At 59.6% G+C, this 24,018-nt stretch overlaps 1 protein-coding gene across 3 annotated transcripts in view; it reads left to right on the top strand.

Annotated features, from left to right (window-relative positions):
* Positions 1 to 24,018, top strand: part of GSE1 (Gse1 coiled-coil protein) — a 99,818-nt gene that overhangs the window by 511 nt on the left and 75,289 nt on the right. Inside the window, exon 2 of one of the 3 annotated variants that reach the window (XM_061369940.1) lies at positions 618 to 2,309. In XM_061369940.1, the coding sequence (XP_061225924.1) occupies positions 750 to 2,309 (1,560 nt within the window). In that variant the 5' untranslated portion in view covers positions 618 to 749. Of the gene's footprint in view, positions 1 to 386; positions 2,310 to 24,018 lie in introns of those variants that run through there. The other 2 variants (XM_061369938.1, XM_061369939.1) reach the window with 2 other exon arrangements.

Here is a 24,018-nt window from a genome sequence, read left to right as displayed (position 1 = left end):
CCCCGGGCCCCCCCCCTCTTTCGCAGGCAGGTCGCAGCGGGGGGGCCGGGGAGGAGCCGGGCCGGGGGCGCCGGGGCCGGGAGGCGGCCAGCAGCCGCCCTTCCTCCGCGCCGCCAGCGGCACCCAAACTTTCGCACCGAACTTTTTGTTGTTGTTGTTTGGTGGGAAGAGATTTTTTGCGTTTCCCGTCGCTTTTGGGTCTTTTATTTGGGTGTTGTTGTTTTTTTTTTTTCTTTTAATTTCTTTTTATTATTTCATTTTCTCCTTTCCCGTTGCCTTCCCTGCGGCGGGAGGAGGCGGGCGGTTGGCGGTGTCGGGGGGGGAGCGCTCCGGCAAACCCGCCCCCCGAGCCTGCGTGTCCGGCGGAGCCGCGGGATGAGCCGGGGGCGGCGATGAGCGCGGCGGGGCCGGGGGCGCCGGCGCCGCTCTCCCGCAAGCAGCGGCTGATGGCCGCGTTAACGAACGGCGAGGCGGCGGCGGGCGGCCCTGGGGCTGCGCAGCCCCCGGCGCCTCCGCTCTGCTGCTTCATCTGCGGCGGCGGCATCAGCCGCGGCAAAGAGCTGAAGCTTCAAGTGCGACCCCCCCGCGACCACCGACCCTTCTTCCCCTTCCTCCAGCACCAGGAACCGGCGCCCGGCGCCCGCGCCGTCTCGGCGGAAGGCTGCGCCTTGGTCTGCGCCGTCTGCCGCTGTTTCCTGGGCGAGCAGTGGGACTCCTTCGAGCGCAGCCGCACGCCGGTGGAGAAGCGCATGTACTGGCTCAAGCGGCCCCATCAGTGCGAGGCGGCGGCGGCGGCGGCAGCGGGGGGAGCCGGGCTGCGGCGGGGGGCGGCGGGCTGGGACCCCACCGCGCCGCCGCGCCGCCCCGCCGGCCAGGAGGAGGAGGAGGAGGAGGAAGAAGAAGAGGAGGAGGGGGAGGAAGGGCCGGCAGCCGGCTCCGACCTCTCGGAGCTCTCCGACGCCGAGCCCCTCTCGGAGCCCGAAGGGGCGGGCGGCGCGGCGCGGACCCCCCCGGCGGCGGCGGGCAAGAGGGGGCCGCCCTGCTGCTCCTCGGAGGACAGCGAGATCAACATCACCAGCGAGGAGGAGGAAGAGGAGGAGGAAGGCAGCGAGCGGCCCACTTGGGCATCGGGCACCGCCTGCTATATCTGCGGCAGCCCCTTGTCACCCACCACCCAGCACCGCGTCCACGTGCAGAAGCAGGAGAAGACCTCCCCAGCGCCCTTCTTCCCCTTCCTTTGGCTCCACAGCCCCCCGCCGGGCGCCCAGCCCCTCTCGCCTGCCGGCAGCACCCTCGTGTGTCCCTGCTGCTTCGCCTCCCTCATGCAGCAGTGGCAAAGCTTCGAGCTGGCCAACGTGCCCGTGCTGCAGCGACTCTACGTGGTGCCCCTCAACGCCGGGGCCATGCCTGCCAAGGGCCGCCGGGTGCTGAAGGAGGATGGGGCAGGCGTCCCGCTGGTACCCGAGGCTTGCTACCTGTGCGGGGAGGAGTGCAGCAAGGAGGCAAGGCTGGTGGCGGCCAAGGTCATCAACGGCAACGCGAAGAACACCATGCATTTCCCCTTCATCAGCCTCCTGCCTTGCCCTCCCAGTGCCAAGGGACTGAACAAGCACTGGGAGGTGAGCAGCTGCCGCAAGTGCTTCATCGTCTTGCAGGACCTCTGGGCCATGTACAGGGCCTGCCACAACGAGGAGCTCATCACCTCGGTGCAGAGCTTCCTGGGGAGGTACCACCAGGTCTTCTCCGCCGGTGACCCCAGTGGCTTGGCCGGCCACCCTGCCATCAAGCCTGGTCCCACCTCTGTCTGCTATATCTGCGGTGCGGAGCTGGGAGCTGGCAAAGAGTTCCAGCTCAACGTCAACCCACCGGGGCGATTTGGGGAGAAAGAGCCCTTTTTCCCCTTCCTGACAGTCTACCCACCCGCCCCAAGGGCCAGGCCGGCCGACTCGACCGGGCTGGTGTCCACTTGCATCCTGTGCTACCATGACCTGCTGGGGCAGTGGCTGCAGCACGAGGGCAGGAACTCCCATCACCCCAGCAGCGCCTGGTCCCGGCAGTACAAAGTGGAGACCTTCGTCTGCTTCTTCTGCCGGCAGGAGAAGAAGCGATGCCTTGGATTAAAAGCGGTTCAAGTGGCCAGGCTGCCGGTCTTCCTCTACACCCTCCGTGTGCCCAACAGCCTGCTGGTGGATGACGGGAAGCAGCTGACCATCGGTGCTTGTACCGAATGCGGTGCCGTGGTCCTGGCCGGCAAGAGCATGACCCCAGCGGAGCCACTGGTGGTGGTACCCCCGGCTCTCATCCCCAAGGTAAGGCGGTTGGCACAGACCCCATCCCTCCATCCCTCCCCAGCCAGCATTTCCCATCTCTGGCATGGAGGAGGAGGTGGAGCGGTGACATAGATGGATGCTCTCCTTTTGGGTCTGGTCCCTAGGGGCGAACGCTAATGGATGGCGTGCCTTTAGCAATGAACTTTTGGAGCTGTCAAGCTGTGAAAGAGCAGATAAAAATCCTTCCAGGAGGTGGGGAGAGCCAAGACCTGTCTTGTTGCAGAAGTATCTGTGTTACTGGCGCCTGCTCGCTTGCAGCCCTGCACGAGGGAGGAAATCCTGATCCCGTAACACTGGCCATCAAGGGCGGTCAGAGGTGCCAGAGGTGTTGCCCTCCACAGCAGCATCCTTAGGAAGCTCAGAGGAGCGCATGGTCTCCAGTGCTGTAGGAGACTTCCCGAGTTATCTCCAGTTCTATAAACTCTAATCAAAGGGTTTCCCCTTGGAGAAGCCCCAGCCCTTCCTGCAGCCAGGGAGATGATGTGCAGGCTCAGGACTGGGGTACCCCAACCTGTGCTGCTCTGATTGTCCTCCAGCAAGGGACTCTCACGCAGCATCCCTGAGCCACCACGATGGAGCCCTGTGGCTCTGAAGGGTGTCCCGTGTTTCACCCATAGCCCGGGTGCTGCCAGGTCCCCATGTTGCTGTATCCCTGGGTATACACAGGGTGTTTTGGGGGCATCAGCACAGCAGAGCAGAGGTTTACTACTGACAAGCTTGCCTTTCTCATGGGATGGGGAGACAACTGCTTCCCCCCACCCTCCAATTTCCATCTTGCAGGAACGTGCTTGGAGAGCCGCTGCTCTGTATCTGCAAACCAGGCCCCAGGCCAGGTTCTGTAAAATGCCAGCATCCTAAATCCCCGAGTTCATTTTCAAAGCCTTTCGGCTCTGTTTGTAGCCAGAACCCTGCGGCTCTCCGGAGCGCTGGCATTTTCTTTAGAAATGTAAACCATCCCTTCCAAGACAGGCTCCTTTTCTCCCCGTTCACTCTCCCTTGGCTCCTTACAAATAGAGTTTTCCATTCAGCCAGCTCCGGAGCTTGGGAAGCCACCGGGCAGGAGCCGCACACACCGGAGCAGTGCCGGTGCGGACAATACCAGCATGACACCGGAGGATGGGTTGGCATCGGTGGTGGGAATCCTCTGGATGCTGTTGCTTACGGGTGGTTTCCCCCAGTCTGTTGTCATCCCGATCCGGACAGCGTTGGCATCATTGTAGGTCATTCCTGGATGCACGACTTGCTCTGAGATGGTGAAGACTTTATGGATGTTGGAGCTGGTGTGGGGCTGCGTGGGTTGTGATGCCCATGTGGGTCACGCTGTCCATCTGTCTGTCCCTTGGTCTTTGGGTAGTTGAGAGGTGCTGGAACCCCTCATGGGTGGCTGCAGAGGGCTTGAGACTCAGGCGAGCATCCTGCAGTGCTGACCCTCAGGGTGATGCTTCAGCAGAGCATGTCCACAGCTGGTATTTCACACCTCTGCCCTGTTAGTGTCCCTAGGCTATGTCATAGGGACATGCTGAACAGCAGTTCTGTCCCAGCTTGGATGTCGGTGTTGGGTGTTTGGGGGTTCTTCCCCATGGTGTTCCTTCGTGACACCCCGCTGGAACCTGCATTTCTCATCACACCAGTCCTCCTCCCATGCTCCCATTGGGACACAGAAGGTGTCCTGGGGAAGGGATGCTACTGAGTTCCTCCCTCTTGTTCTGGGCTTGGGAATGAGCAAATGGAGGGGCTGCTACAATGGGCAGAGCAAAGGAGGCAAGGCAGAGATGCCCGGGGAGGGCACGGCTGATCCAGGGACCGTTTCCCTTTGATGGGCTCTGCTGTGTCCTGGTGGTGACTCTTTGGCTGGCCAGAAGGTCCTCTTGCTTTTTCCCCTCCCTGTCTGCACATGCTTCCCATCGCAGATGTCAAGGTTATTTAAAACATGGCTTAATGCTTGGGTAGGGTGCCTGGCTAATTTAACTGTACCCTCTTTCAGCCACGCCTGCTGCTGAAAGTCACCCTGGACAGGCCTTGTGTGACACCCAGGACCCCTTTCAGATGGGACCAGGGGTTAAAGCCATCTCCCTGTTCCTCCTTGCATCTCTGCAACTTCATTTATTGAACACAAGCGCTTTTCCCCATGCCCAGCATTGACATCCCCCTGCACATGGGACTGGTGGTTTGCTGCTGTCCTGAGGTAGCTTAAGTTTGAGGCACCTGATAAATGTGCCGAATGCCACCAGGCAGTCCCATACCCCGTCTCTTAGCAGAGTAGGAAGAGCAGGACGGGGCTCAGGTCCTGTCTATAACAGCTTGGAGGAGATAAAAAGGGAACCTCACATCTGAGGGTCATCAGAGTGGAGATTTGGGTATTTTGGGTGGGATGGTGCCTCTGCTGCTGGCTTAGTGTTGGGGAGCAGTGGGGCAGGAGATGCTCTGTGGCGTCTGTGATCCTACCTGCTGCAGGAGGGTCAGCCTGGCAGAGGGGGTGCTACAGAAACCCTGCTGTTGTTGACTTGTGTGGGGTGGGATTGGTTTTTCCCATTGAGAAATAATGGTAATGCTGAGCTTTGGTAGCTCACCAAATGGCTTGTCACCTTTGGTACGCTCCAAGGCATGCAGATGTGCACTGTTAGGATGCATCTTTCCAGCTGTGCCCCTTGCAAGGGGGGGAGGCTATGCTGATCTATGGGTTCCAGTCTCCTGGCTTTGGGGTGGCTGCTGCCACCACTATGATGTCTCATCCTCCTGATGTGGATGACCTGCCTGGTGGTTGAGCCCCCTTTGCCAGGTGGGAATTGCTTTTCCCATGGTGCTGCAGGACAGGCAGTGGTTGTGAGCAGGGCAGGTGTTGAGGCTGGTTGCATTGAATAGGCCATAAAACCACCAGGGTTGGCCGGTGCCCAGAAGTGATGCTGACCCATGTTCCTGGCCAGTGGTACCTGCTGAAGACTTTCGGTCACCCATTAAGCTCTGCTGCCCTCTCAATAGGGGCACAGGTCTGTGTCACTGCTGTTCCAAGGTCAAGTGCTGATTGTGCTTGACCTGGCTCGTGTTTGTGCTTGCTCAATCCTTTCTCTCTGCCAGCACTGGGAAGAGCTTCCCTGCTTTTCTGACTCATCCCATCTTTGCCTGTCGCTGCTCTTGCTGCAGTTACCTACCTGGAAAAGTGAGCTCCGTTGGTTTGGGGGGGTTTTGTTGGTATTTTTTCCCTCCATGCAACTTTCTGCAAATGTATTCAGGTTGGAAAGCTCTCAAATCCCACCATAACTCAAGCAAAGCTGTTCAGGTTTGCTTTGGATGCATTTGCCATCCCACTCGGTGGGAGCACCCAGAGCTTGCTGCCATCTCTCCATCTCCATCCTCAGGCTGGTGTCTCAGCATCCTCTGGTTTATTCCATGTCCCTTTCCCGCTTTATGGGGGGATACCTGGGTCTTGTTGCATGGGGCTGTGCCTGACAGGGGGCACAGACTCATGGGGTTTCGGGCCAACATCAAAGAGTTCTTGTGTTCTTAACTAGGCCTTGTCCCACTGATGCTGAGCAGCAGCTGAAACTCCTGGGTGCTGCGTAAAGCAAACCCAGGAGGTGGGAGGTGACATCTGACCCTCCTCCCGCATTGCACCAGGCTGAATTCCCAGTGGGAATACGGATACTAGGATGTGTCACAGCAGGAGAGATCATAAACCTGTGCAGGAAGGGTCCTGGGTTGTGGCCGGGCAGGCAGGACCTCTGGCTTGTTCTCATCTTCTGTTCCTTTTGGAGCAAACCAAGACCCTTCTGGTGACTGGCAGTGTTTTGGGTGGTTGCTGATGGCTCCTCTGCATGTCCCCAGCCCTGGCTTCATGTACAGGCTGCATAGGGGTGGAATGGGCTGCATTGGGCTTCCACTTGTTCCTTAAACCTAAGGGAAAAGCAGAACTGGTCTCGCTCATCCCAGTTTTTTTGGCTTCCAGCTTGGGTTGGCTTCTGCGGTTCTATCTGTGCTCGTGCCCGTTTTTGCCATCGCTAATTCTAGCAGATACAGAGCAAAATCAGGCCAAGGTATTTTGAGCCAACTTTATTGGGATAAACCTGTTTTGGTTTGTAGCATATGTCTATGTAAAGATGTTTTTAGCGAGGCTTCCATTGCCTTTCAGCAAAGCAAGCTTCCTCCGCAGGCTGACACCGGCTGGGTCTGGCATTTTCGGATGAGATCTCAATCCCGGCACGGAGGTGGCAATATAATCATGATATGACTTCATGTCTCGGGGCACGGCCTCCTGCGGGATCGTGTTCCCAGATGGCAAACAAAGAAACAACACGAGGGAAATGTGCCGCTTGCTTTTTCCTGCCGATGAGGTCAGGGAGCATTTGGTCTGTCCCCAGCCGCGCTCCCTCCCTCCTCATCCTCACCCGTTGTTTCAGTGTCATTCATAGGTAGCTTTTCCCCTTTGGGGTCTCCAAACGGGGGTGTCCGTCCTTCAACCCCAGTGTGGGGGAACAGCAAAGGGGCCTTTTGCTTTGGCCGGGCTGACCTTGCTGTACCAGCTGTCTGAAATACCAGGGCTCCCTCGCTGCTGCCAGCCGCCGCGTTCTCCAGACCTTGTGCTGACTCCACAGCTCACCAGCTGGCTGCTATATATTTATTCTTCACCCACCCCTCGCCTTCTCCCTGCCTTTCCCAAAGGCAGCCGCTCCGGCGCTGCTTCCCTTCTGCAGGCACCTGCCCAAGGATGCTGGCCTGAGATGGATGCTGCCCAGGAATCCCTGCTCCCCACCAAAGTATCCCCCCCGCAGCTCCTTGGGGAGAGGGACCGGCTCTGCTCTGGTCCCCTGCAGTGAGGATGCTTTTGCAACCACAGGAGCATCTTGGAGCAGGCTCCGTGTCCGTGGAGCCAAGTCGGGAGATGGGGCAGAGGGACGGCCGGCTCTGGCTGTTGCGGGTGGACAGATGTTCTATCCAGACACTTGGCCTTTCTCAGCCGTCCAGGAAGCGCGGTTGCAGAGGGCAGCATGGGATGCTCTTCAGCTGCTTCCCAGCGAGGAGGAAATTCCCCACCATAGCATTGTGGATGCCTGGTGCTGCAGCTACCCTGGTAATGGGAAGAGCTGCCTTTCACCATCCTGATGCCAGCTTGGTGCTGTGCCAGCATCCCCACTGTTGTCATCCCTGGGGGCTGAGGTGGAGCCAGGGAGGTGTCTCCTTCTATTCAAGCAGGTTCTGGGGACTTGTGAAGTTTCTGGGCACAACTGGTTTGCCAGGAGCCTGTTTGCACCTCACTCACTGCGATGGGCGCCTGCTGTGCCCTGGATCTGTTCCGGTGCTGGGTTTGGTGGCAGGGACTCAGTTAGCTCCTGGCATGTGCTGCTCGCAGCAGGATGCTCCCTGGCTCCCCAGGAAGGACTGTCAGCCAAGCATCTCCTGCTGGTTCCATCCTGCTGGGCAGCTTCTGGCCAGATGCTGCTGTCCCTCCCTGCAGCAAAAGGCAGCCTGGGCTTGAAGGGATGATGTGGAAATGTCCCTCTATAGTGTGCTAGGGACGTCACTGCCCTCTTTGGGGACTTGGGGACGGTGGGGCAGGAGCATCCCGGTGCATGAGGAGCAGGGTGGGAGCTTGAGGAGCAGCCACCGGAGCTCGGCAGCGGTAGGCTCCCAGCCATGCCAGCCTGTGAGCAGCCGGTGATGGGAGCCCTTCCAGCGGCACAGTTCTCCCTTGGGCCCCAGCCCAAGGGCTGCGGCAGCTCCGGGTCCACCCGCTGCCAAGGTGGGCAGCAGCGGTGCCCCGAGCGTGCCTTGGCTCCTTGCAGAACCAGCACCACACGTCTGCAGGTGACAGGCAGCCTTTGAGATGCACAACTGCTCCCTGCACGCACCCCAGTTTGCCAAAGGCATCGCGCCCGGCCGTCAGAGCCTGGTTCCCATCCCTGCGCCGCAGTGAGGATGCTGGAGCCCCGGTCAGGTTGTGGTTTGCTCCCCATCCATCCCGGCACGCGTGTGTCTTGCTGGATAAACAGCCTCATGCAGCTGGTCTGGCTGTAGTGTGACTCTTTACCCCCACCTTGGATCTTCAGTATCAGAGCAGGGAGGAAGGGGTTTGATCCAGGAGGGCGTTTGGGTTAGGAGGAGGAGAAGGACATTACCTGGGTGCCCTTTGCAGCTTGGTGTGAATACGCTGCTGCTTCTCCCTCTATTTTCCTCTGTTAGTGCAAGTGCTGCTGGGCTTTAGTAGCTCTCAGGAGACTGAAGTCATCTGTTTACCCATGCTCGAGCAGCAGCTGCCCTGGCTTTCCTTCTCTAACCTGCTGGCTGTGGTGAGGAGCTGGTGCTGAGACCCACAGTGGGGCACCGTGAGCACTGTGGCTACACCAGGCTGGCTTGGGTGCTGTCAGCACATGCCAAATGGGGCTAGGGGTATCCATGTAGGAGCTTCTTCCACCTAGAGAAGTGCTGAGATGCTGCACTTCAGTACTTGTATATAAGCACTTGCGATGGATGGGCCGCTCCCACTGCAATAAGGACCCACAACAGGATTTATTGAGGGATGCCCATCCTGGTACCCAGGGAGAGAGAGGCTAGAGGTGCTGTGGCTGGCAGGGACTGAGCAGCAGGGTGTTGGGTCTTGGGGTTGGCTTCAACAGGAGGTGCATGGGGATAGTCCTGGTACCCCCACAAGGGATGCAGATGGAACAGGAGGGTTCACAGGGACTGGTTTGCCCCCCATGTTCTCTCCCTGCTCCTCTTGGTGATATTTTGGCTTCTAGTTTAGAGCTAAAACAAGGCTGAGACCCAGCTGGAATACCAGGGAAGGACATTAGGGGAGACAGGTGGTGGTGATCCTACAGCCAGGAGCATCCCCCCTTTGCCATAGGAAAGGGCAGCTGCCTGCTGAGCCTGGAGGGCAGGAGCTGTGGTGGTTTCCAGCCAGGGACACTTAGCACAGAGCCCAGGCTGTTTCCAGGGATGAGGAATGCTGGAACCCACGGTGTCCCTGGCATCTGCTGCTTGTGGGACTGTGGACTCCATTGTGGGTGCATGCTGCCCATCCAGGGCTCGGTCCTGTCCCTGCAGGACCCACCACAGCCCTGTGCAGGGTGGTTACCCATGGATTTTGATTATCTCCCGATTCCTTTGCCCTCCTTGGAATTGTGAAGGGCTTCAGGGGCCACTGGAAGCCACCTTGGTCCCCAGGGAGCTGGACACGAAGGTGCTGCATCACCGGCAGGATCACATCCAGGGCATCAGCCTCGGTGCTTTGCATCCACAGCAGGGTGGACAGACCTATGGAGGGACGGATGGACAGACAGCTATCCAAGGCATCTCAGGGCCTGAGTGTGGGGTGAGCAGCAAATTGCCACCATCACTTCCCATCTGCTTGCAGCATGTTTCTGGAAGCGGGCTGACTTTGGTTGGCTGTGAAGTTTTTCATCGAGTGGGGATCAAGTGCTAGTGATTCCAGTTACTACCCTGGCTGGGAATATCTATATATATATATGTATGTTATGTGTCTCCCTCCCTCCCTCCTTGTCTCACTGCTAAACCAGCTGCATTCCCTTCTCTCCATCTCTCCCCTCACACTCAGAGCAGGCAGCATGAGTTATCCCGAAGTGAAAACATGGCAAAGACAAGGCCCTTCAGTTTCCCCGTGAGGAAACCGTGCCAAGGTCAACCCAGCACAGGGATGGAGCCCTGGCTGCCACTGCTGCCCCAGGGTGGGCACCTCAAGGGGCTCCCCATGCCCTGGTGCTCAGGGCTCCATGGTGAGCCAGGGGGGGAAGCCTCTTCTCCTGCCTGCAGACAGAGTCCAGATGCCCTGGCTGCAGCGTCTCTGGAGGGGGAGATGGATTCGCTTCTGCCGTCTTCTGTTTTCAGTCCAGAACATCTGCACAGTAACTGGGAAATCTGGGCTTTCTCCTGCGTCTCCGCCAGGTCCTGTCAGTCCTTTCCTCTTCCAAAAAGGAGTTTCGGTGGTTGGGCTTTTGGTCCCTTCTTTTTTCCTCCTTTTTCCCTTGTAACCTGCTCCCTGCTGTGTATCCTGCTGGGGCCGTGCCAGGATTTTACTCCATGCAGCCACTGTGAAGCAGGGGTGGCTTTTGGGGGTCCCCCTGTCTCAGACACCCTCTGGAATATGGTTGGGAATGTGGATTCCCCTGGGAGCAGATTATCCCATGGGGCTGTCCCCGGAGTGGGTGGCCGATGGCACGGGGATGCACTGGGGTCTCACAAGCTGCTATATCACTTACTTATTCCACCCACTTTTCCCTTGCTGATTCCCACCTCCTCATGCTTTGGGGCCTGATCCTGAATTCCAGAGCCTGGGCACTGCTTGGAGCGTTCAACCCCTTTGCTGCCCATGGCTCCTTCCCAAGAGCTTGCATTGGGAAGCATGTGGGGCTGCGGCAGGCTGGGGGCCACCCTTATCCCAATCCCTCCCTCTTTGGATCCCCATTATTTCCAGCAGGGAACGGCTTGGCGAGCCTGTTTCTGGGCTGGCCAGGACTGCTCATGGCTTGGCAGCATCCCGTGTGGGTGAGGTTTGTTCTCCATCCTGTGGCTGGCTCCGGCTCCTGGCAGGGCTGTGCTTGGGTGCTGGGTGTCCCAGCACCTCCTCTTCCTCACTGCTGCTTCCACAGTGCTGTGGGCACCCTCAGCAATGCATATCTGCAGAGCTCGAGGGGTGAATCCTGCTGTGTCTCGTGTCGTCCTCATCCTGTGCATTGGCAACCCTTGCTCTCAGCAGCCTGACCATCCTGCACCCAAGCTGGTGGGGTCCGGTGAGCCCTAACACCGCTCCATCCTTCATCGCACCCCTTTCTGCTTCATGTACAACGTTCTCCTCCCTCTTTTGCCCTTTGTGCCTTTGCTGTGATGCCCTGTTCCTGTCTGCACTGGCCCCATGCCTGGTGCCCTCCGCTCGGGGCAGAAGGAAGGGCTCCAAGGGAAGGAGGGCACAGCCTGGGTGATGCCAGGAAGGACCAAGTGATCGGGGCGCCTTTGGGGCCATGGATGGGCTGGGTGCTGTCTCCCTCATGGGTCCCCCTGTGTGGAGCTGGTGTCTGGGTTGCAGCCAGCGGTTAGATGGGGTCTTGCAGCACCCAAAGAGATAATGGAGGAGGGAAAGGCCACCCCTCTTTTGGCACTTTGAGGACCATGGGTAAGGTGCTGCACTGCCTCCCATTGCGTTTCCTGCTCCCATTGGATGGGGGGAACCCTCAGGATGGGGTGGTTTTGGGTGGGCTCGAGGGCCAGTGTGCTGGCTGGAGGAGCTTGGCACCTGAAGGTGACGTGCTCCCGATGTCCTGCTCCTTTAGACAGCCACATGATGCTATTCACAGCTGCTATTTCTGGCCTCTGTGCTGCTGTCACCAGTGCAGGGACTGGGATTGCTGCCCTCTTGGACCCGAGCGATGGATGAGGCCAGGATGAGGAATCCCCCCACAGTGTGGGCAGCAACGGGGAATCTCAGAACCTTTGGAATCTCCCCCATCACGCAGCACCGTTTCCCTCCCGTTTCAACCCATCCTGTTTGGTGGGTGGCTGTAAAAATAGCTCTTGGTTCGAGTGCGGAGGGTGGCGAAGGGCTGGGGTGCAGAGAAGGCGAGGGGGGGGGGTGATGGTGGTGGTGTTGGTGGGGGGGAGGTCCGGTTTCTCCCTTTCCTGGAGGAATTAAGGGGAGGCCACATGCTGCCAGGAGTGTTTGGCTGGTAGAGGCAAGCGGAGGCTCCGAGGAGGCGAGCAGGCGTCCGCACAGATGGAAACTTGATCACCCACGGCTCAACAGATTGTTTGATTTATTTTAAAATCAAGCAGATGGCTGCAACAGGAGTTTGTTTAAGTTCAGCTCCGAGCTGGGCCAACGGCCAGGATACTGGGAAAGGGGGGGGGGGAGAAAGGGAGGCGTGCCAAAAAATGCTCAATGACTTTGGTCATCACCCACCTCTCCTCCTCCTCCTCCTCCTCCTCTTTCCCTCGCTCCAGCACACACACACACACACACACACACACAGAGCCCGGCTCCCCCTCTTATCACATCCTCGCCTTCATCTCTTGGCTCCAGCATCTCGCTTTGTCTCTCCCAGGCGGGTGTGCAGGCTTGCCCTCCGCTTTTCCTCCTCATCCACTCGCTGGGGTTTAACTCTTCCGCATCCATCCTCTTTCCCCCTGTGTTGTGGGGATGGAGCTCTGAGTGGAGCAGCCCCTTCCATGGGCTCCATCCTCTTGTTGGTGTGGTGTCCAGGGGTTGAGGTCCTGGTTGAGGATGCCCTGACCTCCTTGACTGTCCTTCCATGGTAGGGATGGGTCTTGGCACAGGGAAGCAGTGGCTGCCCCATTCCTGGCAGTGTTGGACGGGGATTGGAGCAAGCTGCTCTAGTGGAAGGTGTCCCTGCTCATGTCAGGGGGATTGGAACTGGGTGAGCTTTAAGGTCCCTTCCAACCCAAACCACTCCGGTGACCCCCCACCATGCCCCAAATTTGGTGACCTGAATGGAGATGGGGTCCCAGCAGCATGTGATGCTAGATGGGGGTGACATTAAGTGCTCAGTCTGAGGTGCGAAGGATGACTTGGGGATGAAGAAGAGACCCTGATGCAGCATGCGTTGGCTCTGGATGTGTTTCTGGTCTTGTCAACATATGGCCAGCAGGGAAGGAGCTGGAGGAGCCAGTGGGGAGCAGACTGGGATGTTGTAAACGGGATGGGGATCCTGTGTTTAGGGCTTTCAATAGCTCCATGACACCGGGCTGGCTCTGTGGGGGGGTCTGGCCACCCCAGGGTGATGTGGGGGCTCCCAGCACACATGGCCATGTCCCTTTGCCTTACCAAGGAGCATCTTAGATGCCCTCTGTAGCAGGGGCAAAGACCTCTCTGCATCTCCTGGGGTGAGCAAACAGGATGCTTCAGGAGCACTGGGTACCCTATAGCTCCATGGTGGTCTCGGGATGTCCCTTTTCCCCATGCTGGGAGGGTCAGCACAGGTCAGTGCACCTTCTTCCTGCAGGTTTTCATTATGGGGAATTGCCCCTGATCCCATTTCCAGGAGCAGGGCAGCCAGGCGATGGGATGAGGCTTTATCCCAGCACCCAACCCCTCTCCATAGCGGAGGCTGCGGGTCTCATTTGGAAAAGGGGCTGGGGCTGGAAGGGGTTAAAGCAGGCGAAGGAAAACAAGAGTGCTGCAGGGCCTGGGTGGCTGACAAGCCAAACAACTGTTTTTGACTCACTGTTGCTGCCTTGCCAAGTGCAATTGCTTCCACATTCCCATCCCCTGGCTGGAGGGGCGCGGGGAGATGTTGGCTTTCTGCGGTCAGGAGGGGAAGGGGGATGCCGGGGGGAGCAGCAGCAGGAAGGGCTGGCTCCAAAGAGCTTTTTCTCGGCTCTTCTTTCTTTTATTCCTTTCCCTGTCGAGCAGCAGGAAGGGGCAGGGGGTGATGGTGCAGGGGGAGGATGCTGCTGGCGAGGGTCGCTTGTGCCAGCTCCTGGTGGTGCATCCCTTCGGTGGGCCCTAGAGGTGGGATAGGGAATGGGTGGAGGGGGGCTGAAATTCACCCCTTTGGTTGGATTGCCCTGCCTTCTGTTGCTGTTTGTCCCCAGGGGGGACCATGAAGGGCAGCTCCTTCCCTGCCAAGGGATGCTGATGGGTGTCAGGGGCAGCAGCATCCCTTTGCCCCCTCTCCAGCTCCTCCTGTATCCCCTCCTGCAGCATCCTCCAGGTTGCAGCTCCCCATAGGGATGAAGAGTGACCCTATTGCAACCCCACTCAGAGATGCAGAATCTCATGTGGGACTGGGCCCCCCACCGTGCCTGGCAGTGAACTGAGCCTGTTGGGGGGGGGGGGGGGGGGGGGAGCCGGCACACAAATCTGTCAGCAGGGTTTTGGGGGGGATCCTGTTAATAAAATCCCCAGGCCTCCAAGCGCTGGTGCTGTGGTGTTGCAGACAGCAAGAAATAAGCCCTTGGAGAAGAGGCTTGGTAGTTCCAGCGGAGGTTTAAGCTGCTTTGTGTAGTTAATTATCTTCTGAGTCTGGGTTTTTGGTGGTGGGGGTTTTTTGGGGGGGCTTTTTTCCTTGTTCCTTGGGATTATTTCTTGGCAAACGAGGCATCGTTTCAAAGCGAGGAGCTCTGCTCCCTCTGAACTCCTGGCTGCTCTGTGGTACAGAGGGGATCCTGGCCTTGAGGAATAGACAACCACCAGTAACAAACCCAACACCCCGAGAAACACACGGTACAAAAAGCCCCACTGCCTTTGCAGGGCAATTATGGGCAGCTCAGGGAGATGCTGCATGTGCTCTGGGGGCTGTTTGCTTTGGGGAGCCAGAGCAGCAGCCCCCCATCAGGGGCCCGGCTCAGTGCACCCATCATGCAGTGCTGGGTTGGAGCGTGGTGCTTCCCTGGTTGGGATAAGGAGGATGTTGGGATCCCCTGGGACAGACGACTTGGTCCCCCCACCGCGGTCCAGCCTATATTGGGGTGCCTGGAGGGAAACCCCAGCCTTTGGGAAGCTGTCCATGAGCCAGCCCTTGGGTGAGGATGGGGTTTATGGGCGTCCTGGCCTCATTATTTCCCCTGTTGGGATGCTGCAGAATAGGGCCGTTGCTCTGCTGTTGCATCCCCTTTGCCCTCCAGCTCCCTGTGGCTCTGGAGCCACCTCTCCCTGCTTTGCAGAGCAAAATTCCCCCCTTCCCAAACTGTGGTGATGGTCCGTGTGTGCCTGGGAGCTGGCCTGGATGCTGTCAGCCTCATGGGACAAACATGGTCCCCTGGTGGGAGAGAAGGCGATGGGATGAGATATTCGGAGTGACTCCTCTCGCTGCTGGTGCCTGTTTAATCTCAGCCTTGCGTGCTGGAACCCAGGAGAAAGGATGCAGCAGATCCTGGAGAGCAGGAGCTGGCAGCGATGTAGATTGGGATGAAAATCCTTTCCCCTGTTAGCGCTGCAGGGAGGACTCACAGAGCTTTGCCTGAAGCATCTCGTGTCTGCCAGGGATGTGGGAGAGCCAGCTCGTGCTCTGGTCCAGTGTTATCCGCTGGGATAGACACCGTCCATCATCATTGCACCGGGAAGGATGCTTGGCCCATAACCCCGTGTGTATCCACAACGGGTTCATCCCTGCTGCGCCCATCACCCTGGCATCACGCCACCAGCAGCAAAGCCTCCAAACCCCACACTAGGGGCTTTGCAAAGGAAGCAAAAGGCCCTCCCCAACATCCCCCAACCACAGGGGATGCCCGTGTGTGTGTCCCCCCCCCCTTGTCATACACCTTGTCAGCTCCTCATGTGGACACGAGGAGGCAATTAGGGGCTGGGATCCCCTTTCGGAGGCAGCAGCTGGGGCGTGGGGCTGGGGAGCAGCTCTGCCTCCTGATGTGTTTGCAAATCCTCACCAGCTGAGGGGATTAAAGCCGGCATCTGGGTCGCTTTATAACGTTAAAACAAAGGGAGTCATAGGCGCCATGATCGGGGGCAGCCGAGAGAGGGAGGGAGCAGAGAAGGGGGGGGTTCTGCTCTGCTTGCTATGCTGGGAAAGTGCAGGAACACCCCCCCCTACCCCCCCCTCCAACCCCTTTTCCATGATGTTTTCCCTAGGGAACAAACCAACCCTCTTGCAGGAGGCGGCATCCCCGGGGTGCAGGGGAGCACTGGAGGGGTCGGTTATGTGAGGAGGTGGTGATGGTGGGGGGGTTTGGGTGTTTATATCTGCTTTTTTCCACCCCGTTGTGCTGTTCTGGAAGCGGCAAGAATTCAGGAAGCCGGCGTGCGGCGAGTGCCAAGTCAGGGCTGTACCGCAGCCAAGCCCCTGCTTGTTTTCTCGTCTTGCTGGAGCCAGTAAGTGACCTTATTAGCTTAGGGGGCAGCTGCCTTATTAACACACATCTGGCGGCGAGGAGGCCGCATAGGCACTATATTGTCTCCCTGCCTGCTCCTAACCAGGCGGTGCGTTGCTGGGGGGGGGGTGCATGGATGATCTCACCCCCTCCTCTGTCTCTCTGCTCCCCCCCCATACAGAGTTTAAACACTGGGGAGGGGGTTGTGATGGGGGGGGGTGAGGATTAAGCAGATGGGGTTTGGATGTGTTGAAGATCGTAATTTAAGATTATGATCTTATAAAGTTATAATGTGAGAGGTGTGCCCCCCCCCCCCCCACCAGTATGGGGGCTGTGCTGCTGGCATTCCCATGGATGCTACCCCATCTCCCTTTCTTCTTCTATGGGGCACACTCTGGTTTTTGGGGTGCAGCGTCACCCCTTGGCACATGGGGGGTTGCTCTGAGGGGCTGGACCACCCATGCAGCATCCTTGCATCCCTGCCAGCTGCTGGGGTGGGCACTGGGAATTCCCTCCGGCATGTGGCAGGGATCAGTGTTGGAGCATCCCGCAGCAAGGAGAGCCTCCAGTGTGCTGCCTCTGGGGCTTTTCCAGCAGATTTGGCCCTGGAAGGGGGCAGATTCCAGAGCTGGAGGCTCCTGCTCTGCCAGGATGGAGACCACGGGGGAGCTTTGCCACGTGCTAAATCACTCTGCTCCAGGCTTTCCCAATGGTCCCCATCCCATACTCAGCCACCCGTGGTCCCAGTGCACAATCTGCCCTCACCCAGCACCATTGCTCTTCCTCCTGACTATATTTAAGGCTAAGCTGATGGGGGTACCCACACCGCATCCCCCATCACTGCGTGGCCCCGGGGTACCGCGCTGGGAGCTGGGATGCACCGGGATGCGATGGGATGCGGAGGAGCCAGGATGCTGGGTGCCTGCCCGCCCCTCCACCATGCAGGGATGCCCTTTGTCCTTCTTGGCGTGTGGGGGAACTCGGCAGCTCTTGGCTTCTCCCTCCTGTTTTGGAAACTGAAAACATTTACAGGGCGGCCCACTCGCGCCCTGCCTGCCACGGAGCAAGGCACTTGGCTGACTCCTCTGCTTTCCTTGGCTGCTTCTCCATCGCCTTCGTGCTTGGGGGGAAGGGGCTTTTCTGTACCTCTTCCCCCTCTTTTTTCTTTATTCCTGATATTTTTCCTATGGTATAAGCTTGGAAAAACAGCACCATCCTGCAGGAAAGACCGAGGGGGACAGGAGGCAGATCCCAGATCAAGCGTGGCGATGCCAGCGCCTGACAGCCCCTCCTGTTGACCTTGCTCTCCGCCGGGAAGGGCGAGGAGCCGGAGCAGCCCTGTGTGCTGCACCAGTGCTAATGAGCTGTGCCTGATCAGAAGGATTAATTAGCTGCTAGGAGGAGGAGGAGGGCATCCTTCTGCGGTGATGCTGGGTGCAGTGGAGGAGCTTGGCACAGCACGGTGCTGTGGTACCTGCGGTGCTTTGGCTCGGGGCTGAGGGATGAAGGGAGAGGATGCTCCAAAAGGAGCTGCAGTTCTTCCTGAAGCAAACGCTGCCGTGGGGAGAGGAAATCCCCAAGCAAGCCAGCACCACGCTGGGAAGCTGTGAGAAAAAGCCTTGTGGGAGGTTTCTTGCTGCGTGGTTGTTCCTGTGCTGTTGTCCTCTCGGGAATGGGAGCAGAGGGTGTGACCTGGATGTGGTAGGAATGCTTAAATATATCCTGTGGGGTCTAAAATGACCCTAAAGGGAACAAGGTGGCAGCTGGCCTGGAGCTGTGCCCGGGCCGGATTCTGCTGTGGCCGGAACAAAATCCATAGGGTTCAAGGATGCTCGAGAGTGTTGTGCTGGGGACTGTTACTTTCCCATCCCTGCAGATGGGAACCCAGACTGGGTTGGGGCTTTTGGCATCCCATTTGGCTGGGGGGGATTTGATGGGGAATGTGGGGATGCTTTGTGCCCTATATGTGGTACGCCTTTCCCTTCCTGCCTGCAGAAGAGCAGGGCATGGGGTGTATGTGAAGGGACATCGGGGGGCTCCCCGGTGAGATGAGCAGGGACACGGTGTCAGGGCTGGGAAGGTCATGAGGACACGGAGCTTGAACTTGAATTAGATGGTAATTGCAATGTGCCTAATTACAGGGAAAGAGCAAATCACTCCGGTGCTTTATAAAGTGTGTGACACGGAATAACGAGGATAATTAGCAATCAGATGGGAAGCTGCTGCTCCCCACTCGTGTGCCATCCCCCGAAGCCCAGGGGGGGCTCCGTTCCCCCTCTGCCTCGCAGGACCCACTCTCCAAGCGTCTCCTCCTGTGTGGGATGGATGCATTGCTTTTATCCCCCAGCATGGGATATCTACCCCCCCCCCCCCCATTCCCACTATGGGACATCGACCCTACAAAGCCACCCGTGTAGGGGTTATGCGCAGCTTGCGGCCATGTCCCCCCCCGCCTCCAAGGGGGTCCCGGTGTGGGTACCAAGTGTCTGTGTGCGTGTGTCCCTCCGTGCTTGCTGCATTAATGCTGGCTGACGCTAGAGCGCACCACAAGCATGCTGTGGCATCCTCCTGGGGACGCAGCAGCCATCGGGGCCACCTGCCCCGGCCACATTGCCCACCGGCATCCCGGGGTGCCCTCGGGGGCACCCCGCCGGGGACCCCATCTGCCCTCGGTGGCCGCAGGGGACATCGTTAGTGGATGTCAGGGCTGTGATTGATGATGCTTAATTGTACTTGGGGGTTTGTCCTATGGAGGAGGTGGGGGGGGGGGGGGTCGGTGTGGAGGGATGCAGCATCCCAAGAAACATCCCTGCGCCTCTTTCCCACCGGCACCACCCGTGGGGGGATCAGGAGAGGGGTGAGGAGCATCCGGCTCCCGATTAGCTGCATCTTTTAATGATGCTGTTGTTGGCTTAGGGAGCGCATCCCACCTTCAGGGTGGCTGTGCTGTGCTGGGGGCCTCATCCCAAACCTGCTGCCCCTCTATTCCAGCACTGAACATGCACTGGACAGCATTGCCCCAGGAAGGGGCTGATTCCCCTCCTCAACATCCACTGCTTGCTCTCCATATGAGCCCTATCCGTTCCTGCCTGTCCTTGGGTAGGTGACAAGCACATGAAGGCTGAGGAATATCCTTCCTCCTAGGCATGAAGGCACCTTCCACCCCCAATATGACCCCAGTCGGGGGGGGGTGCCACGCTGCTTTGTTGTCTCTGCTTCCCCTCCTGCTCATCCTGGAAGTCTGGGGGTACCCCCAGGGACCACCCCTTTTCCCCTTTCCCTCCTGGCAAGTGGATCCCAGCATGGTTTTGGGACTGCAGAGAGGACCGATCAGCCCTATGGGGATGTGTGCGGGTGTCCTGGGTGCCGAGGCAGGGTGTAGGTCACGCTTCCACTCCTACGTGCACGTCTCCTTGCCGCCTCTCCTCCTGTTGGTTTCTTTTTGTTCCCCCCTTCTTTTGAGCAGCTGTTCTCTAATAAGCTGTTAATGATGATACAGTAAGTAGAAGCGGAGAGTCCTGCGGGAGCTGCCACGATTTGTGTAATTGGCCTCGGAGGAGACAAAAGTATCTAATATTTACATGCCGGTATTAGTCCCCTGGGAGCGCTGTCTGGGCTGGCACAGGGAAGGCAGCTCCCAGCCTCAACCTGTCTGCTCCCAGCTGATGGATCATCAGATCCATAATGTATGGAAATTGCTGTGCTGCAGCAGGGAGGGCAGCGTGGGGGGGGTGTCTCTGTGTTGTGCTGCTTGGACAGGCATGGAAAGGGACCCCTCCTTGAGAGCTTGGGGATGGCCGAGCATCCCGGATGGGTGAGGATGCTCTGTTGTGGGGAGCCTTGTGACAATGTGGGATGGAGGCAGGAGCTCCACAGGGTGGGTTTCCAAAGGCTTGGGAAGGGTTCTTGAGGCACAAACAGGCCGGTTGGTGCCTGGAACAAGGAGAGGGATGCCTGCATCCTGGTCAATGGGCGCTCTCTCCCCTGTGCCAGTGGATGGGGTGGGTGTACGGGAGCTGTGCCGGAGCTCCCGGATGGGCAGGTTTGGAAGCAGCACTGGCGTCTTGCTCCCGGCCAGGTGAGCCATGGGGCTGGGTGTCTGCCAGGAAAACTGCCTGCAGCGTTCCTGCCTGCAGCCAGTAAAGCCTTCATGTCAGGGGAAACTGAGGCACGGTGCGGTGGGGGAGCAGCCTACCCTGCATCCTGCATGGGGTCTTGCCCTGGGCCCCATCCTGCACTATAGCATGGATAGGGCGCCCACTGGGGCTTTCCCTGGTGCCCCTAGCCCCTAAACACAGCGTGTCCCTAAAGCTTTGGGGCTGTCTCCTCTTGTTGGGGTCAAACACTTGCCTTGGTGTCAGTGCGACCACACAAGCCATGTCAGGGTGGTGGGGTTGTGCTTGCTCTGTGCCCATGTTCCTGCACCCCCAAACCTGCCAGCAACCCCCAAATGTGGGGATGCCAGTGGGAGAAGGGTGACACAGAGGCACCCAGGCATGAGCAATGGGGCCAGGCTCGGCACAGGGATGGCTGCAGCCCCATTCCCTGCAGAAGATGGGGGGGTTGCTGCTACCCCACATCCCATCTCCCATTGCACACCGGGGCTCTGGAGCGGGTGCCCCCAGCACTATGCAGTGCCCCCGCACCATGAAGGGATCACATTCCCCCCCTTTTCCACCCAGATTCCTGCTTTCTCATTGCCGTGGCAACCTCGGGCATGGCAACTCGGCGCCTTCTCAAGGGGATGTCTCGCATATGCCCTCCCCATCCTTGGGGTGTCCCCCCCCTCCCCAAGGGGGAAGGAGGGGGAGTGCTGCGTGGGGCTGGTGCGGGTGGCCGGCGGGGTTGGTTCGGCGTTGCTGTTTGCCCCGAGCCGCCCGCAGAATCAAAGGCTTAGTGTTTCCCTGCAGCTTGAAAGGAGAGCGGGCAGGTTTGGCTTGGATGCTGCTGGCCTCATCCTGCCCGCTGGGCGCCGCCGGGATCCGGCGGCTGCGGCTGGGGTTATCCCGGGGCTCCAGGGGGGGAGAGGGGGCCGCGATGGGAAATGGGAATGTCACTGAGCCCTGCCCAGCTCGTGGCAGGGATGGAGGGTGAAGTCGTGAGGGTATGCGGTGGTTTTGCACTGATGGGGAGCTGTTTGCTCCATGCATCCATCCCTCCTTCCCTCCCTCCCTCCCTCCCTCCATCCCTTTTCGGTTGTCCTGTGCTCCCGCCTCTCCATCCCTGGCCTCCTGCCAGTCTTTTCCCAACCTCCTTAATCCCAGGCTCCAGCCCCGGCTGTTGATGCCGCCTCCCAAGTGTTGGGAGCAGCTGCTTAAATATCTCGAGCCAGGGAAGCGGGACCTGGCCCCTGACCTCCCCGAAGAAACCCGGGGGGCAGTGGGTTTGGCAACGGGACGGCATACCGCCTGGGTGTCCCCAAGCCTCGTCTGCCACCCCATGTCCACGGACGTGGTGTTTGCGCATTGACCGCATCCGGGATGCTCCGCACCCTTTGGCATTGCGGGTGTGCTGTGCACCCCCGGGTGCTCACGGGCTCAGGGCTGGGTGTTTATCGCCTCCCCTGTGCCCCTGCTGTGTGTGTTTTTGGGGCGGGGGATCCCCCGCCTCCTTCCCTCCCTCCCTCCTTATCTGTTAAATCTGCTAAGCAGGGGAATCGGTGCAGTCGCCATCTGTGAGCCTGCCAATAATGGGATTAACTCCTTCCCCTGGCCGGGGACGAGCCTCACGGCGTTTCTGGCACCCCCTTCCCAGGGTACCCCCTCCTCTTGCCTGCCCGGGGGGGGCAGCCCATCGGGACATGCCGAGAGTGATGTCCCCCAGCGCACGTTATGGATTCCCTGCCTCAGTTTCCCCTCTTGCCAAGCAGGGTGGGTTTGGGCATTGCAGATCTGGCAGCGCAGGACCCGCTTTGCCTGCATCGCTGTGGGGGGGGACACACAGGGCTGGGGGGGGGGGGGGGTGACGGGACACACAATGCTGATCCATGCCTCCATGCGCCGCATCCTTGTGTGGCCATGGGCTCTGGTCCTCGAGGTGATGGGGAGCAGGGATGCTTGCCCACACACCCCCCCCCCCCCGTGGGGACCACGGGAGGGGGGGGCACACAAAGGACACCATCCCCCTGTGATGCTGGGGCAGAGGTGGCACCACAGGGGGGGGGGATAAAGAACACCCCCCCCCCCTCAGCCCTTCAGCTCCAGGCCTGTGTCCGGGGGGGCGGAGGGGGGGGAATGCCCCCGCTAATCCTCTTAGGCGCTGGGGTCCGGCTGCAGCAGCTGGCGAGCCCGGCCCCTGCCCATCCTCCCCTCCCAACAGGTGCCCCCCCCCCCCAATACCCCCCTCCCTTCCCAAATGCCCGGGGGCCCTTGTTCCCCCCTCCCCGCGCTGCCCGCGGTGGCGATGCGCGCAGTGCGAAGGGCTCCCCGCAGCAGGCAGCCCCCCTCCCCTTGAGGCCGGCCCGGGAGCGCTCATTAATTATCTAATCTTCCCTTTATGTTTAATTTACAGCCCCGCGCGGCTCTGGCCATATGCTGCTTTTGTTGTGTCTGGCTCTTTGTTGTGGCAGGCAGCGGGGGCTGGCGAGGCCCGAGGACCCCCCCCCATCCAACCTCCCTCCCCTTCCCCAATCCTCCGCCAGCCTTTGATCCCCCCCCCCCTTCTCCCGCATCCTCCCCAGCGCCACCCTCCAGCCTCCCCCGCGGCACGGCGAGGGGGTAAGTGCCTTTTTCTCGGTTATTAATTTCCCTGACCCCCCCCCCCTTTCCCTCCATCCTCTTCTCTGACCCCCCCCCCCCCCCCATATCGCTGCCTCTCGCTGTCGGCTCCGGGATTTGATGGTGCGTGAGCGCGGCGCTGCTCCTCCCGCCCGCGGGGTCACCGCTCCCTCCCGCACCCCGGCTCTGCCGCTGCCGCAAAGGTAGGTGCGGGGCAGCAGCATCCCCCCCTTCCCCAATACCATGACCATAGCGCTGCCCAAGGTATAAAGGGGGGGGGGGGGGGCCCCGCGGCGGCCCGTGAGGGGGAGTGGGGTGCGCTATGGGGATGTGTGTGGGTCACCCCAGACTTGTTGCGTGCACCCCATAACGTGTGTGTGGGGGGGGTCTGTATGGCAGAGGGAGGATGGAGGTTGTAACTGTTGTGGTGGGTGTGAGCATATCGAGGGGGGGGTATGGTGGCACTGCTGTGCACCCCAATGCATGGTGGGTACACATGGGGGGGCTCTATGTAACTTGCTGCAAACTTCGGTGGTAGGGCCGGGGGGGGCCCCCCCCCCCGGCTGAGGGAGTTTATTGGATTTGCCAAAAACCCCACAAAAAGAGTGGTAAAATTGGTTTGTGCACCCCCAACAGGCCTGTTCACCGCTATCTTGGGGTACACACAGTGGGGTACCCCAACCTGAGGGGCTGCAGCGCATGCGCTTATCCTTGGGGGGGTTTGGGTAAGGCTTTTTGGAGGGGGGAAAGGAGGGTGATGCTTGGGATTGGGGTGAAGGGGTTTGCTCCATGTGGCTGCTGTAGTGTGAGGCTCTGTTTGTGGATGATACGGGGTAGAGCTCCCCTTGGGTGCTCAGCTGAGGTTGGAGCTGTTGTCCCAAGGGATGCCTGCGAGCACGCAGCATCCCTGTGGGACTGCCCTGTTCTTCTCCAGCCTCCTTATCCTGGGCTTTGCTAGGTCCTGGTGTGGGCAGGGGCTGCCCTAAACCTACACCCCGGGGCTTGGGGCAGCGGTCACAGGGGTCTGTGTCCTTGCTCTCACGTCTGTCTATCTGCACCTCCTCAGCCCGGTGCCAGCGCGGGGCAGAGGGGCGGGATGCGCAGTGGGCAGGCAGGATGGGTGCCAAGCCACAGGGGCAGTGCGCCCGGCCAAGCGCTGTGCTGGCAGCAGCACACAGGCTCTG

The sequence above is a fragment of the Neopsephotus bourkii genome, unplaced genomic scaffold (genome assembly GCF_033783945.1).
Source record: "Neopsephotus bourkii isolate Nb327-2 ecotype Australia unplaced genomic scaffold, CSIRO-AGI_Nbou_v1 NB_1525, whole genome shotgun sequence".
In the NCBI taxonomy this organism is placed as follows: Eukaryota; Metazoa; Chordata; class Aves; order Psittaciformes; family Psittacidae; genus Neopsephotus; species Neopsephotus bourkii.
This window is presented reverse-complemented; position numbering and strand designations above follow the sequence as displayed.